The 15,251-nt window shown below is 40.2% G+C and overlaps 2 protein-coding genes across 2 annotated transcripts; both read left to right on the plus strand.

Moving 5' to 3' along the window:
• The first annotated feature begins 8,848 nt into the window (after positions 1-8,848).
• LOC121806790 (G2/mitotic-specific cyclin C13-1-like) lies at positions 8,849-11,134 on the plus strand. Its single transcript, XM_042206941.1, has 6 exons — positions 8,849-9,431; positions 9,691-9,923; positions 10,005-10,191; positions 10,277-10,426; positions 10,517-10,651; positions 10,762-11,134. Exons 1-6 carry the CDS (start codon positions 9,108-9,110, stop codon positions 10,822-10,824), a joined length of 1,092 nt encoding a protein of 363 aa, XP_042062875.1. The 5' UTR covers positions 8,849-9,107; the 3' UTR covers positions 10,825-11,134.
• Positions 11,135-12,902: 1,768 nt separating this feature from the next.
• LOC121806891 (MFP1 attachment factor 1-like) lies at positions 12,903-13,591 on the plus strand. Its single transcript, XM_042207061.1, has one exon. It carries the CDS (start codon positions 12,971-12,973, stop codon positions 13,424-13,426), a length of 456 nt encoding a protein of 151 aa, XP_042062995.1. The 5' UTR covers positions 12,903-12,970; the 3' UTR covers positions 13,427-13,591.
• Positions 13,592-15,251: the final 1,660 nt, after the last annotated feature.

Raw genomic sequence — 15,251 nt, forward strand, 5'->3', positions numbered from 1 at the left:
GTAGTTGGATACGTACATTCTTTTAATCACCGAATGTAATACTCAATCCGTCTTTAAAAAATTATCAAACTTGTAAATGATACGAATTTTAATGTGTAATTGGCAAAATAAAAAAAAAGATAAAAAAGTACTCTCTCCGTCCCTTTGTAGTAGAGGCATTTTTTTCGGCACGGAATTTAAGAAAAAATTGTGTTAAGTGAATTAAAGTAAATGAATAATAAAGTACAAAAGGGAAAAGGTAAAGAGATGAAGAGAAATAAAGTAAGTGAAAGTAAAGTAAGAGAGAAGAAAAGTTGTTGTTTTTTTTCCAAAAAAGGAAACAATTCAGCTACAATTGAACAACCCAAAAGGTAATACGACTCAGCTACAGAGGGACGGGGGAGTACAAAAGAGATATAAGGAAAAGTTAGTGAAAGTAGTATCACTGGATTGTGAGGTTTACATTATTAGTGAAGTGAATTGATTAAAAAAAATTTATATTTAGAACTAATCTAATTTTTTAGAACGGTACAATATGTTAAAACTATCTACGGTACTATTTCTTGAGGAAGGAGAGTATACAGAAACTAAAGTAGGAGAAATAATACACCCTCTGTCCCACAATAATTGTCACACTTGGTGGTGGCACGAGTTTTAAGAAATGTAAAGAAAAGTTGTTTGAAAAAGTTAGTGGAATGTGCGACCCATTTTTTAATATTGGTTTTATAATAAAATGTGAGTGAAGTGAGTTAGTGGAATGTGAGATATACTTATCATTTATACTATAAATGAAGTGTGATAATTATTGTAGGACCGACCAAAATAGAAAAGAGTGATAATTATTGTGGGACAGAGGTAGTACTTTATAATAAAAAGTTAAAGAGATTAAATATTTATTTTTATAATAATAGATTAACTTAAAATGAAATACTACTATCTATGGTATATTTGTGGTGAAAATATGTTTCTTTTCATCGTGTCAATGACTGAAATTGTGTAAGCAGTAATTTGCAAAGGTCAAAAAGCAATTAGACAGTTAAGCATCCGCAGCGGTGCTCGCGCCGACGGACGGCGTCCGTGCCGCTGGCGCGGCACCGCCCTGCTCGCCGTTGCACTCTTGCCGCTGGCACGGCGCAGCTCGATGCATCTAGCACGTCCATGCCAGCGAGCAGCTGACGTGGCGTTTTTTGATTGGCCAACGGCAATGCCGTTGGCAATTTCATTTTTTCTTTTTTTAAAAAAAATTGAAAATAATATCAAAAATTTTTTAAAAAATATTTTCAGATTCCAAAAAATATGGTCGTTTTATTACTGTATTTTTGAATTTCTTTATTTTTGTTTAATTTTTTTATTCTCAAAATCATCTATAAATACACATTCATCATCCATTTTTCACATCAATTCATCTCTCATTCATATTTTTCATCCAACTCATCTACGTCTTCCTCTCTCACTCAATCCCTCTCTAAAAATGGATCTCATCGATATCATTGCTGAAACGGAGCGCGAAGAACAAGAATACTATTAACAATATCGTGCCGCCTATGAAGCCTATATCCCCGCCACTACCCCCACCCCTCCTCCTCGACCAACTAGATCAATTCGCCGCTACATCCCTGGTGACCGGGGGGGAGCCAACGAAAGGCTCGTTGCCGACTATTTTTCCGACCAGTCGCGGTTTCCGGAGGATTACTCCCGGCGCCATTTTCGCATGTCAAAACGGTTGTTTATGCGTATTATCAACACATTGTCCGCCCGTGTTGAATACTTTCAATCAACTAGGGACACAACCGGTAGGCAAAGTCTTTCGGCGTTGCAGAAGTGTACTTGTGCCATCCAACAACTTGCTACTGGGCAAACGGCTGACCTCTTCGACGAGTATTTGCATGTGGGTGAGTCAACTGGAATCCTATGCCTAAAAATTTTTGCGACGGCGTTCGTTCTGCTTTCGGTAAGGAATTCCTTCGGGCACCCAACATCGATGATTGTTAACGGTTGCTTAATCTTCAAGAAACAGTCCACGATTTTCCCGGTATGCTTGGCAGCATTGACTGCATGCATTGGAAGTGGAAGAATTACCCGACTGCTTGGAGGGGGCAATACTTATGCGGCCACAAAGGCGGCGGCCAAACACTTATCCTTGAAGCGGTCGCTGACTACCGCCTATGAATTTGGCATGCATATTTCGGTGTTTCCGGATCCAACAACGACTTGAACGTGTTCTATTCTTTACCACTCTTCAATGATGTTTTGAATGGTGAAGCACCGGCGATCGACTTCACCGTTTATGGAAATGCATACCACATGGGTTACTATCTCACCAATGGTATCTACCCAAGGTGGTCGACTTTCGTGAAGACGTTCAGCAATCCGCATGACCCGAGACGGGTTCTTTTTGCGCAGCGTCAAGAGTCTGCTTGGAAAGACGTCGAAAGAGCTTTTGGGGTCCTTCAACGCCGATTCAACATTGTGAAGGCCCCGTCTCGGCTGTGGTACGTTAACAATATCACCGACATCATGTACACGTGTATTATCTTACACAACATGATTATAGCTGACGAAGGACCGAGGGCGGCCAACTTTTACGACGAGGATGAAGCTGGAAGCTCAACGCGAGGTCTCCCCCACGCCGAGGTGTGCATACGACGTGGGCAAGAGGATCGAAACAAGACACACAATGCGCGATACCCGAACCCACACTGAGCTACAAGAAGACCTAATCAATCACATTTGGGCGAAATTTGGCCACGAGTAGTGGTTTTTTTAATTTTATGAATTTAATTATGTAATTTTAAATTTTTAGGATTTTAATTATGTAATTTTTAATTTTTAGGATTTGAATTATGTAATTTTTAATTTTTTAGTAATTTGTAATAATATTCCGAGTCTTTTTAATGCATTCTAATATTGTGGAAATGTTTTTATTTAAATTGAATAATAGAATGGTGGGACCCTTGAGCAGGTCCTTGCGGAAGAGCATGTATGTGGGTGTTGTGCTCTTGCCTAAGAGCACGAAGTAAAAAGTAATAAAAGTGAGTTCGGGCCCACATCCGTGCTCTTTGGCAAGAGCACGGATGGGGATGCTCTAATCTACTTTCATCATCAATTCAGAACTCGAATAGTCTCACAAGCGCAAAATAGTACTCTCTCCGTCCTTCAATAATTGTCCACTTTAATTTTGTCACGAGTTTTAAGAAATATAAAGAAAAATTGATTGAATAAGTTAGTTGAATATAAGTCTCACTTTTATATAATAGTTTAATAATAATAAAATGTAAGTGGAATGAGTTAGTGAAATTAACGTGAGACCTATTACTATTATTGTAAAAAATGAAATTGGACAATTAATGGGGGACGGACGAAAATGGTAAAAATGGACAATTAATTTGAGACGTTGGGAGTAATAATTTTTGTTTTTGTTTTTTCTGTAAAACTATTTGTCTAGTGAAGAACAAATAGTAAGAAGGGAGGCCAAATAGAGATAATGGTGAAAAGGGATTTTGACTTTGGACTTTGAATACACGACATATGATGATGTATTTTATTAAATAATGCATGCAAATCATTTCTTTTAAATTAAGTAAGACCATCCACAATAGGAATAGCCCAGCAATAGCCCAGCCATAGTCTAGCCACTACCACATCATCAGCACTAAAAATCCTCCTGCCATATCATCAAAACAAACAAATAGCTCAGCAATAGCCCAGCCATAGCCTAGCCACATAATATCCACATCACTATTAACGAATATATACAAAATGAAATAATTACCAATCACACAATATACGAAATTTAATTTACGAGACATATACGGGAAAAGTTTAATAATAATATTAAAATTTTTAAAAGTACAATAATTTAAAAAATACATTAATTTAAAAAAAATACAATAATAAAAAGGAGTGTCAATTCACTCCTCGTCTCCGTCGTCGCCGCGTATATATAGTGTTTCGGAAAAAAAAATGACGAGCAAAGCGCGTATATATAGTGTTTCGGGGAAAAAAATTTTAATTTCGCGCTAGGCGGTGCGCTGGGCGATCCGGGCACTGCAATAGCGCCGAGCGGACCGCCCAGCGCCACGCGACCGCCCAGCGCTGCGCTCGGCTGGGCGACTGCAATAGACCGCCCAGCGCCGGCGCTCGGCTGGGCGGCATTGTGGATGGTCAATTTTAGGAATTTAATTTATGGAGTAATTTTTTGTATATAACAGTGTAGTTTTCATATTTATATTACTAATTGTAAAAGTTTAAATTATGTACATTTTTAAAATTTTAATCATATAAGTATTGAAGTTTTATTTATCAACTTTTAGTTTATGAATATCATAATATAAATACAAATAATTATAAAATTGGAGATTAATAAAAAATAAAAATAAAAGCGCACTTGAATTCCATCAATTAAATTTTTTTACTTCTTATTTACAAATAAATTAGTAATCCAGTCTCCCACTTTAAATGAAACATTTCTTATTCGACACGAGATTTTATATAGTGTTATTTTGTGAGTTAAATATAGAAAAAATAAAGTAAAAGAAGGAAAGTTAGAGAGAGTGATAATATTTCTATTTTAATAAATGTGTCATTTAGAGTGAAACGTCCAAAAAAAGAAAATGTATAACTTAAAATGAGATGGAGAGGGTAGTATAAATGAAAGTACTTCCTCCGTTCGCGAATAGGGTCCATCCATGAATAGGAGTCCTAGTTCAAAATTATTATAAATAGAAAAGAGATTCACATTCCACTCAATGACGGACCCTATAAAAACCAAACTCGTGGGGTCGAAAAATAATTAATAATAGTATATAATATAATATTAAGTAATTGTTATATATATATTAATACAATTTAAATATTGCATTATTTTATTAAGCACGATAATTAATTTATGCCAGTATCCATATTTTTGAAAATATAAAAAAGCACATCATACAATAATTTAACTGTTTAGGCCGTTATTAAATTTTTTATATTTCATCCTTTTTTATTATTATTATTTTTTTCTAACTATGTTTTGTTAACTTCTAAGTATACTATTTATTTTATTTGTAATTTTACAAATATTATTGTTATTTAACTGCACATAAAAATAAGAGTATAATCAAATCAAACTAAAAATCATAGTGAATGACAATTATTTTTGATATTTTACACGTTTTGAATTTAGTATTACTAGTATTTACGTCTACACTTAAATAAGGGCATCACTAACCCCGTCCCCATTTCCGGCCTCAAGTCCCCTCCACGTCATCATTCCTCTACAGTTGCGGCTCAGGCCCCAACTGTTGTAACCCTGCAGGCCGCAACTCGGGCCGCAACTAATAAATGACACTATTCACAACTCCAACCTATTTAACTCGAAAACGCAATTCGTTGAACAATTGAAACCGGGAAAATGCATTGTTCATTCGAAATTAACATTACATTACTAGACGAAGCAAATTTAAAATACAAGAAACCCGGGCCACGACTACTACTTCTTCATTTGGGCGCGAAGGTAGGCGATCATCTCACGGTGCAACTCGAGCTCCTCGTCCGACATCTTCGATGTATCCCTCGCTGTCAACTCCGTCAGCTGGCTCATCCGCCATGAAATATTCATCTCCGACAAAGTGTCGGACATCTTATCCAGAGACGGATTGGTCGGCGGTGGCACCATAGCGGAGTTGCTCGCAGCTGCCTTCCCCTTTGCTTTCCTCTTGGCCGCCTTTGTTCCTGTCGGGCGGCTCTGAATGCTAGGAGAGGAGTAGAAGACATCGTCGTCCGTCACGTTGAGGTCGATCGCCGGACCTCCTTCGCTCGAAGAGTAGTTTCCGGAGGCGGAAACTTTGGTTCTCTTCGCCGCCCCAGTTGCCGCTGGCTCAGCACCGCTGGTGTACTTCGGGCTCTTCTCGACAAGCTTCCAAACTTCGAAGTACTTGAAGGTCTTCTTCCCGTCAGTGAAGAACGCTTCCTTTGCCTTCTCGACGAGGTCCGCCTCGCTGTGCCCGCTCGGCCACATACGGACTACGTTGGCCCACTTTCCGTTCCACTTGCTCATATCCGCCTGGACCCGGCCCCAATGCTTGCGCAGCTTCACGTAGCTACGCTCGCTCGAACTCGTCGGTGTTGACCGGCGATGTAATGTTGCCGTTGCTACCGACTCCCGGACTAGGCTGTGTCTGCGATGGTTGCGATGACGGTATGTACCAATTGTTCGAGTTAACGAACTCCTCCATCTCACGTTGATCGCTGTTGAACCAATCCATTGACGCCGAAAATACAAAGGGTATAATAGAGTATTGAAATGGAACGCGGGATTGAAATGGATGGAACGCAAGCTCGTATTTATAGACATCGAATTAAAAAAAAAATTGGATTTGCGTCCCGGCCCGAAGACCGTGTAACGCTGGGCCGGGACGCGGGACTTGCGGCCCGTCACCGTGCAACCCCGTCCCGGGCCGGGACGCGGGACGCTCCCCAGGCCGGTCACGCGTCACTGGGATGGGCCTGAGCCGTGCCGCCCTTCCGTGTAATGCATGGGACGGGCCGGGACTCGCGAGATGCGGCCCGGCCCCTTGCGTTACGCATGCTCTAAATAAAATATTGCCATATTAAATAAAATTCCCTAGGTTTACTAAAACAAAATTACAGCTTTGCGCCGCTTCTTCTCCATCATCGTCTTTTCCAAACTTCTACAATTTTTCCTCTTTTTCAATTTTCTCATGAAGCTTTTTATGTTTTATTCTATTTCTCTTCCTCATTTCTCTTCCATTGAGACGAAGCAGCCATAGCGTGGGGTCGGAGCCGGAGCAGCGCTGCGTCGATGACTGATTTTGGGAGGTTCTCGGAGGTATTCACGGACCGGCGGTGGGGTCGGCCGACTCCACCCGGGTCCATCGTTGATTCCATTAACTCATTCTATTCCTATATCATTTAAAATTAATATATACAGATATGACTCATATTTTACTAATTTTCTTTCACTCACTTTTTTTAATATTGTTTAAAACTCCATTAAAAGAAATAAGACACATATTTATATTTAGGGCACTCGCAATGGGGTGCCCGATGGCATGCCCTATGGCGTCCATCGTCCTCGGGCGCGGACGATGCCCCCAATGTGGGTGTCCGCCATTGTCCGTCCCCTTCGTCCGCGGCCGATCCATAGGGCGCGCCCTATGTCGCGGACGATGACGCGAACGATAGGCCATCGGGCGCCCCATTGCGGGATCGGCGGACGATGGCACGCGTTTTCGATTTTTTGTATAAATACCCCTACCACACCTTCATTTCTAACGTTTCATTTCACGATTTCACTCTCGAAACTCGAATTTTTATTATTACTACGAAATGGATTCAAGTCCCAAGAGTCCGATGTTTGGGGAGGCTCGTTGGCCGGGTACAGAACCGGATGAATATCGACCGTTCGACGACAACATGCAGTACGATCCCGAATTCAGCACGGAATCGTTGCGTTTTTTTAATTTAGTTGGCATTACATTTTTAAAACATTTACATTAATTAACAAAACAATAATATAACATTTAAATTAATAACATATAGGGCGCCCCATTGCAGGTGAGGGTAGGAGGATAAAACTGATGACGTGACGCGCCATAGGGCACTCCTTAGGGCGCCCCGTTGCTAATGACCTTATAGATGGGGAGAATTTGACGAGTGACAACTTGTAACGGATCCATTATTGGAGTTCCATTACTTGAAATATAAAATTAAGAAAGTGAAATCCAATTAAATATTCCCACACTCCGATTATTCAAATATTTAGATCATGACTTTATAGGAAAGTAATCAACACAACCGGGAAAACTAAGAAAAATTTCGGAATAAGGGGTTAAATTCGCTGAACTTTCGTAATTGGACATTCAATTCGCTGACCTTTCGTAATTTACGATCGAGGCATGTGTATTCTTCAGAATAAGGGATTTGTGATATTTTATGTTATTTATGTTCATTTTTAATATTATTTCTCTCTAACCATTTATCAATTGCCTAAATTACCTCCTTCAAATTTTTACCTAAATTCTACTTCATAAAAAATTCAGCGACCTAAATTCTACTTCATAAAAAAGGATTCAGCTCAGTTTCTGTCCCAAATCACCCGCCTTTTTTATTCCAAACCTGCCTCCACCCTTCTCTTCTCCCCTACACGGCGCCTCCACTCTTCACTGCCTTCATCGCCTCTTTTCCTCACTCCAGACCAGTTTCCATCCTCTTTCATGGGTGCCTCCACTGTTCGCCGCCTCTACCTTTCTCTTCCCTCTCTTTAACACAAAATAGTTGTGAATTCATTGTTTTTTTGGAAGAAATCGTGGAAGAAGAGCTTGGTAGTTGCTCTTCTATATGAACATGTTTGTTTTTGATTTCTTAGAAAAAAATAATCATGAGTAAATAAATGTTTCTTGATTGCATATGATTAAAAATTAGCCACTTTTTGAACACAATTATTAGTTAAAAGTGATTGATAAATGTTCTTGAACACAATTATTAGTTAAAGTGATTAAGGAATTGTTCACGTAAATATATGGAAAAGAAGAAAAAAAAAGTTGAACAAATCCTATTTAGAAAGTGACGGCTGGATCTCTAATTATAAAGTAGAATTTAGGTAAAAATTTGAAGGGGTAATTTAGACAATTGATAAATGGTTAGAGGGAAATAATATTAAAAATTAATATAAATAAGATAAAATATCACAAATCCCTCTTTCCGAAGAATACGCATGTGTTTGTCCCAAATTACGAAAGGTCAGCAAATTGAATGTCTAATTACGAAAGGTCAGCGAATTTAACCTCTTATTCCGAAATTTCTCGAAAAGGTGGAAACCTCATAATTCTCTCCCCTCCCAATTTCAAAACATTTTACGCCTCTCTCAAAATTCCCCCTCTCCCCCCTAAATCTCCAAATCCCCAAATTTCAACTTTTCAGTCAAGATTTCTTCACAAGAGCGCCCCCGCTCGCTCTAACCAAATTCAAACCTCCGCATCAATGGCGGCATTCCCATTTCCAGCTTATATACTCATTCCTATTTGCTATTTCTCACCAACAACATCTCACCTCCCATTATTCTCTTGAGCTCTCTCTCTCCCCTCTCTAGTTTTTCCTCGCCCCTCCATTTCCGGCATCCTGCAATGGCGGACCAAGGAAACACCAGGAGGGTCACGCGCTTGGCTGCGAGGAAAAGAGCTGCCGACGATACAATGGTCTCCGAGAATAGCAAGAAGAAGAGGGTTGTGTTGGGTGAGATTCAGAATGTCTTGTCTTCTCGAGATCAGAATATTCGTGCTGTGAATGATAGGCCGAAAGGCAAAGCCCGGAGGAATTTGAAGCTAGGGGAAGCTAAGGAGGCGAAGACTGAGACCGATCCCGCCATTGATTTGGACGGGAAATCTGATGATCCGCAGATGTGTGGAGCTTACGCTTCCGATATCTATGAATATCTTCACAGTATGGAGGTTAGTGTTGATTAATTAGTTTGTATTTGTTCAATTTTAGCTGTGTAATTGAGAAATGTTAATATGAATCTGGTTCGTGTTCTTCTATATTTATCTGTCAATGTGATTAAGGATTTAGGGCTTTCTGCGCCATTGATATGAGAAATGAGTTAGCACTTAATTTTTAGGGCTGATTTGTTTGATGAAGTGATTAATTCCATAGATCTGTTGAAATCAATTTCAATATTGTGGCTTTAAGCTAATATGATGTTTGATTCAGATGGAGGCTAAGAGAAGACCGTTGTCGGATTACCTGGAGAAAATTCAGAAAGACTTAACTGCAAACATGAGAGGGGTTTTGATTGATTGGTTGGTTGAGGTGGCTGAGGAGTACAAGCTTCTACCGGATACATTGTATCTTACTGTTTCCTACATTGATAGATTCTTGTCGTGCAATGCTCTTAACAGACAAAAGCTTCAGCTGCTCGGCGTTTCCTCAATGCTCATTGCCTCGTAAGTGGCATAATGTTGCTCTTGATGCAGATCTATGTTTTTCAAGTAGCAAATATTGAATGTGTTATTGCATCGCTTCAGGAAATATGAAGAGATTAGTCCTCCACATGTGGATGACTTTTGTTACATAACAGATAATACATACTCGAAGGAAGATGTAGTGAAAATGGAGGCTGATGTGCTTAAGTCCCTCCGGTTTGAAATGGGAAATCCCACAGTGAAGGCATTTCTCAGAAAATTCACCAGAATCTGTCAAGAACATAATGATGTAAGCTTCAATGTGTTTTTCTATTTACCAATATAGATTCATTTTTGTAGATAAGTGATTCTAACGTATGCTTAATCTTTTGCAGACATTGAATTTGCAAATAGAGTTCTTGGCTTACTATATAGCAGAGTTGAGTTTGCTGGATTATGGATGTGTAAAGTTCTTGCCTTCTATGGTGGCTGCATCAGTCATGTTCCTAGCAAGGTTTACGCTTCGTCCAGAACAAAATCCATGGGTATGAACAAACAACACATTTTAGAGTTCTTAAACTGATCTGATCGATCTGATCATTCTCTAAGCTAATTGTGTAATTCTGTTTCTACAGAATGTGGAACTAGAATCTAGTTCAGGATACAAAGCTGCGGATCTTAAAGAATGTGTTACCATCCTTCATGATCTGCAATTGAGCAAACGAGGGGGCTCTTTGGTTGCCATAAGGGAGAAATACAATCATCACAAGGTTTGTACATCTAATCAGTCACCAGTCTCATCAGTATGTGTTTTTTTGGGTTGGAAGCTACTTATTATTCATATGGTAGTCTAACTCTGCAAATTGCCTTCTCTTAACAGTTCAAATGTGTGTCGGCGTTGCCCTCGCCTGCAGAAATCCCAGAGTCCTTTTTCCACCAGTAAAAAAGCTTACCACAAGTCTTGGAGCCTTGAACATCAAGGAAGTGTACATAAAAGCCATAGAATTTTCATCAGTGATCAGTTTTGTATTTAGTGAAATTAGTGACAGTGCTAACAAGGTAGGCTTCACCATGTTCTCTTCTCAGTAGAAGTATGGAGCTTTTTTTGTTGCTCTGCATAGGATTTTTGATCTAGGCTTGGTATATTGGAAAGATGTAAGACTTTGTCTCTTGAATTCGTATTGATATTTCTTGGGAAGATCTTGTATTCAATTTTTTTGTAATTATTATTTTCAATAAAGAATAGACTGAGACTTGAGAGCAGTAGTAGCTGCAGATTCAGAAAATGGAATGTTTTCAATTTTAAATAGTTAAATAAGCAAAAAACATCTCCACACATTGTTCAATGATTCAATCGATTTCAAATTTATGTACTTTCGTGACGAAACATAGCTTATTTGACAGTACTAGTAAAATATTTTCCCATGACTAGAGATCAAGTGTTTCATGTGTTTTTACAAATAGTAGGATATCGTATACCATCGGTCTTTTGGAATATTGTCAAGTTTTTCCATTTTATTCGTCCGTGAAAAATTATCCACTTTCCTTTTATTCTACTTTTAGTAAATGGACCTCACTTTCTATTAATTTTTTACACTCACATTCTATTATAAAATTAATATATAAATATGGGACCATCGTTCCACTAACTTTTTCAACTCACTTTTCTTCATAGTTCTTAAAACCTGTACCGAGTCAAACTTGAACAATATTTTATGGATGGAGGGAGTATTGTAACGGGCTTGGTAATGATTATGTCTTTGGATCAAAATCTTATACTCATGTTTGGAATTGCTGTCTTCTCAGAATTTTCTTAGGGCTCGTTTGATACGTTGGTTGGGTTATGCACAGATTAGATATATAAGTTATTGGGCCTATTTCCCTACTCTAAAAGTTAAAGAAATAAACAAATAAACTATTACTCCTATTCCGTACTCTTCCTACACGTACACAGCCATTCCACTCCTATTTTCTCTCTCTTTGTGTCATCTTCTACAATTCACAAAACAGAAACAATCCCAACCCCCATCTCTTTTTCCTAAACTTTTGTATTATCATTCTCAAAACTCTCTCTCTATGTGACAAAGACTTCCACCTCTCTCTCTCTAGTTCTCAAATTGGGAAAACAAAGCCAGGCAGCTCCATCTCTCTCATTCTGCTGTCTCCGTTCACACACCGCATTTGTCACTCTCACGCGGGGCGTCCGTTTGGAGTCCCGAGAAGAAGGTGCGGAAGAAGGAGGAGATCGGGTGGCGCGACTTGTCGGCGGCGGAGGAGGCGGAGGACGAGGAGGATGAGGTGGAGGAAGGATCGTCGTCGGAGATCACGCAGTCGACGCGGACAACGACGTTGTCGACCTGGGGAACAAGCGAGTGGAACCGCCTCGAAACGACGCAGCATCGCCCCAAGTGCTTGACGTCTCCGATTATATTGAAGATCAATAGGATGAGCGAGTCCGGCAACCGATCGAAGTCGCCCACCGCTCGGGGGTGGATTTTCCGGCTCAGATCTGCTCCAATCGAACCCATGGTTATCGGAAACAATCAGAGATCCTCCGCAGCCGTAATACCCCCAAAAATTTGGCGGAAAATACACGAGAATCGGAAGGTAATGGCGATGGAGGAATTAGGGTGGGAAATTTGGCGGAAAATACACGAGGGGGTTAGTCGGAGGAATTAGGGTGGGAGATTAAGCAGGTGGGTGGAATTTGGGGGAAGTGAGAGAAAGAGGAGGAGGAAGAAGAGAATGGCGATGGCGAGCTGTTTTTGTGTGTGTTGTGCGTGTTGGGCTTTTGAAAAAAACAAGGCCCATTATAGTTTTATATCAAACACATGAAATATTCAGATATATATCCATATTTGGGCTTATCTTAACATAACCATAGTATCAAACAAGCCCTAATACTATATCAAAATAAAAGCCCAAAATCCCATTTTTATTCAAAAAATGATTTACTAGTTTACATTTTTTTACATATTTTATTATTATCGGAGCATTTATTACTGGAGTAAAAAGCTTATATTATGTGAGACAAAATTGAATCCCCAAATCAAAATCAAGATCTTCCGCCCTCAGCAGCCCCCATCGCAATGGCCGAAACCGAGCAATCGCCGCCCAATGCCACCACCGCCGACAAATACTCCAACGTTTCCTTCAGCATCTGGCCACCTACTGACCGCACGCGCGAGGCCGTCAAGAACCGCCTCATTGAGACCCTCTCATCCCCATCCATTCTCTCCAAGCGCTACGGCACCGTTTCGCGCGACGAAGCGGTCGAAGCCGCCAAGCTCATCGAGCAGGAGGCCTTCGAGGTCGCCGAGAAAGCGGCTTCCACTGATGACGACGGGATCGAGATTTTGCAGGTCTATTCGAAGGAAATTAGCAAGCGGATGCTTGAAACTGTGAAGGCCAGATCTGGAGAGTCGGCGGCCGCTCCGGAGACCGCAACGGAGACCGACGAGCCGCACAAGGCGGAGGAGGAGGATGCAGGGTCAACCGCGCCGCCGCAGAGTGAGAAAACCGAGTCTGTTGCCGATGATGAATGAGTAATCGAAATATTGTTAATTTTTCGCTTTGATCTATATTTTCTAATTTTGCTAGTGATATCATGCCGATGTATTTTTATGTTGAGATTGGGGATCTACTTGGTATTGCTGTTATGTGGATGCTTTGTGCTTAAATATATTACTATTAGGTTATTTAGCTCTTTATCACAATTGCCTCTTGATTTTTTATTTTGTGCTTTAATTTAAACTAGCATTTCCATAGTTTGCTAGAAATCTGTTGAAGTGATGATGCTAATTGTTGATAATTGATAGTGTAATGGGCTGCAACTTGTCTTGTGTAGCTCTTAGTTTGAGTACGAATTTGTTTAATCATTGCATATAGCTGTAAAGATTGCTTCTTTGGCATTGTAGGCCATGGCATTAGGCATTAGCGGTGCATCATTATTCACCTCATTGGTGCCCGTCACTTGTGCATTTGCAGTGAATAAGTTCCATATGTATATGGAGGCCCCCTGATATCATGTTGAACCTGTATTATACTAAGTCTTGTGAGGAGTGATCTGCCCGTTTATCTTATCCGTTGGATGGATTGGCTGTCAAACCCATCCATCCAAAAACTTCATCTTGTTATACATTGTAGTTAGCTAGTCTAAGTTGATTGTCACATCTGAGTTACGATGCAGGGTGATACTTGCATTTGCATTTGGTCTTAGTTCATGTTTGAGTACGCATTAAGTTGGGTCGATTGTTAACTTTAAACTGAGGTAGTCGGCTGTGGTTCAGGTAGACTAGTGACTTGTATTTAGAACCTTACTGTTGTCATTGTGACTCTAGCGAGTCAATTGCCTTTATTAGAGCAAGAAGTGTTATACTTTCTTCTTTATTTGCCAAGCTGAAAACAGGATTCTAAGCCTTCACTTAAACTTTGCTCCTTTCACAGCAAGACTATCATAGGGAGCCATATCATATTTTAGGATAGTGTTGAGCTCTTAAGTAACGGGCATAGTTTAGATGATTCAGAAGTGAGGTGGATTGATGCATAACCTGCATTTGGCCAGGACTTAAAAATTGCATAGAAGAATGAGAAATAGTGAATATTGTTGTGAGTGTAAACTGTAAAGTCGAATGTGATCGCCTCCCAGTCTTGGTTGACAGGCCGAGTGTATGGATTTAGTTATATTTATTGTGTCTATGAAAGGTGAGACGGGCACAGTGCACAGATTGACAGCAGGGTTTAAGAGAGATCACATGTTAGGTGTTTAGATGATCAATCTTGACTGTGATATAGAATCCAAAAGATATGTCGTACTAGCACAACTTAAGTGCCTCTTTCTTACTAACTTAGAAGGTGGTTTTCTTGTGGGCCTGTGGCCATCTTCTGTTGAAGAGTGGTGTTATAGCGTAGAGTGCAATTGAAGAAGTTAACTACTGTTTACTTTTTTTTGCTGGGGTTACATAATCTACGGCCACAAATTATCTGAGTTCTTTTTTAATTGAATTGAATTGAATTGAATTGAATTGAATTGAATTGAATTTTAGTGTAGTATCTTTAAAGTAACTTTAGCTATCAATGATTAGGTCGTAGCCCACCTCCAAGATTTTCGTAAATGGGCTTTGGCCACCAGCAACGCGTCGGTAGCTCGTAACCCGTCACGCCGGGACGAGATGGCGGCGAGACGCGTTGCAGCGTCCCGTCTCGTCCCCAGCCCGCTGAGCGTCCCGTCCCGCTGAGACAAATGGCGAGCCGTCTCGCCACGCGCCCGCGCGACGTGGCGCTCTCCGGCGCCATGCGTGACGCCTACTCGCCGGCCCGCTACTTGGCATCGTCACGCTGACGCAATAAATCATTTTTTTTTAAAATTCA

Source organism: Salvia splendens, chromosome 6, assembly GCF_004379255.2.
Source record: "Salvia splendens isolate huo1 chromosome 6, SspV2, whole genome shotgun sequence".
Classification (NCBI taxonomy): Eukaryota; Viridiplantae; Streptophyta; class Magnoliopsida; order Lamiales; family Lamiaceae; genus Salvia; species Salvia splendens.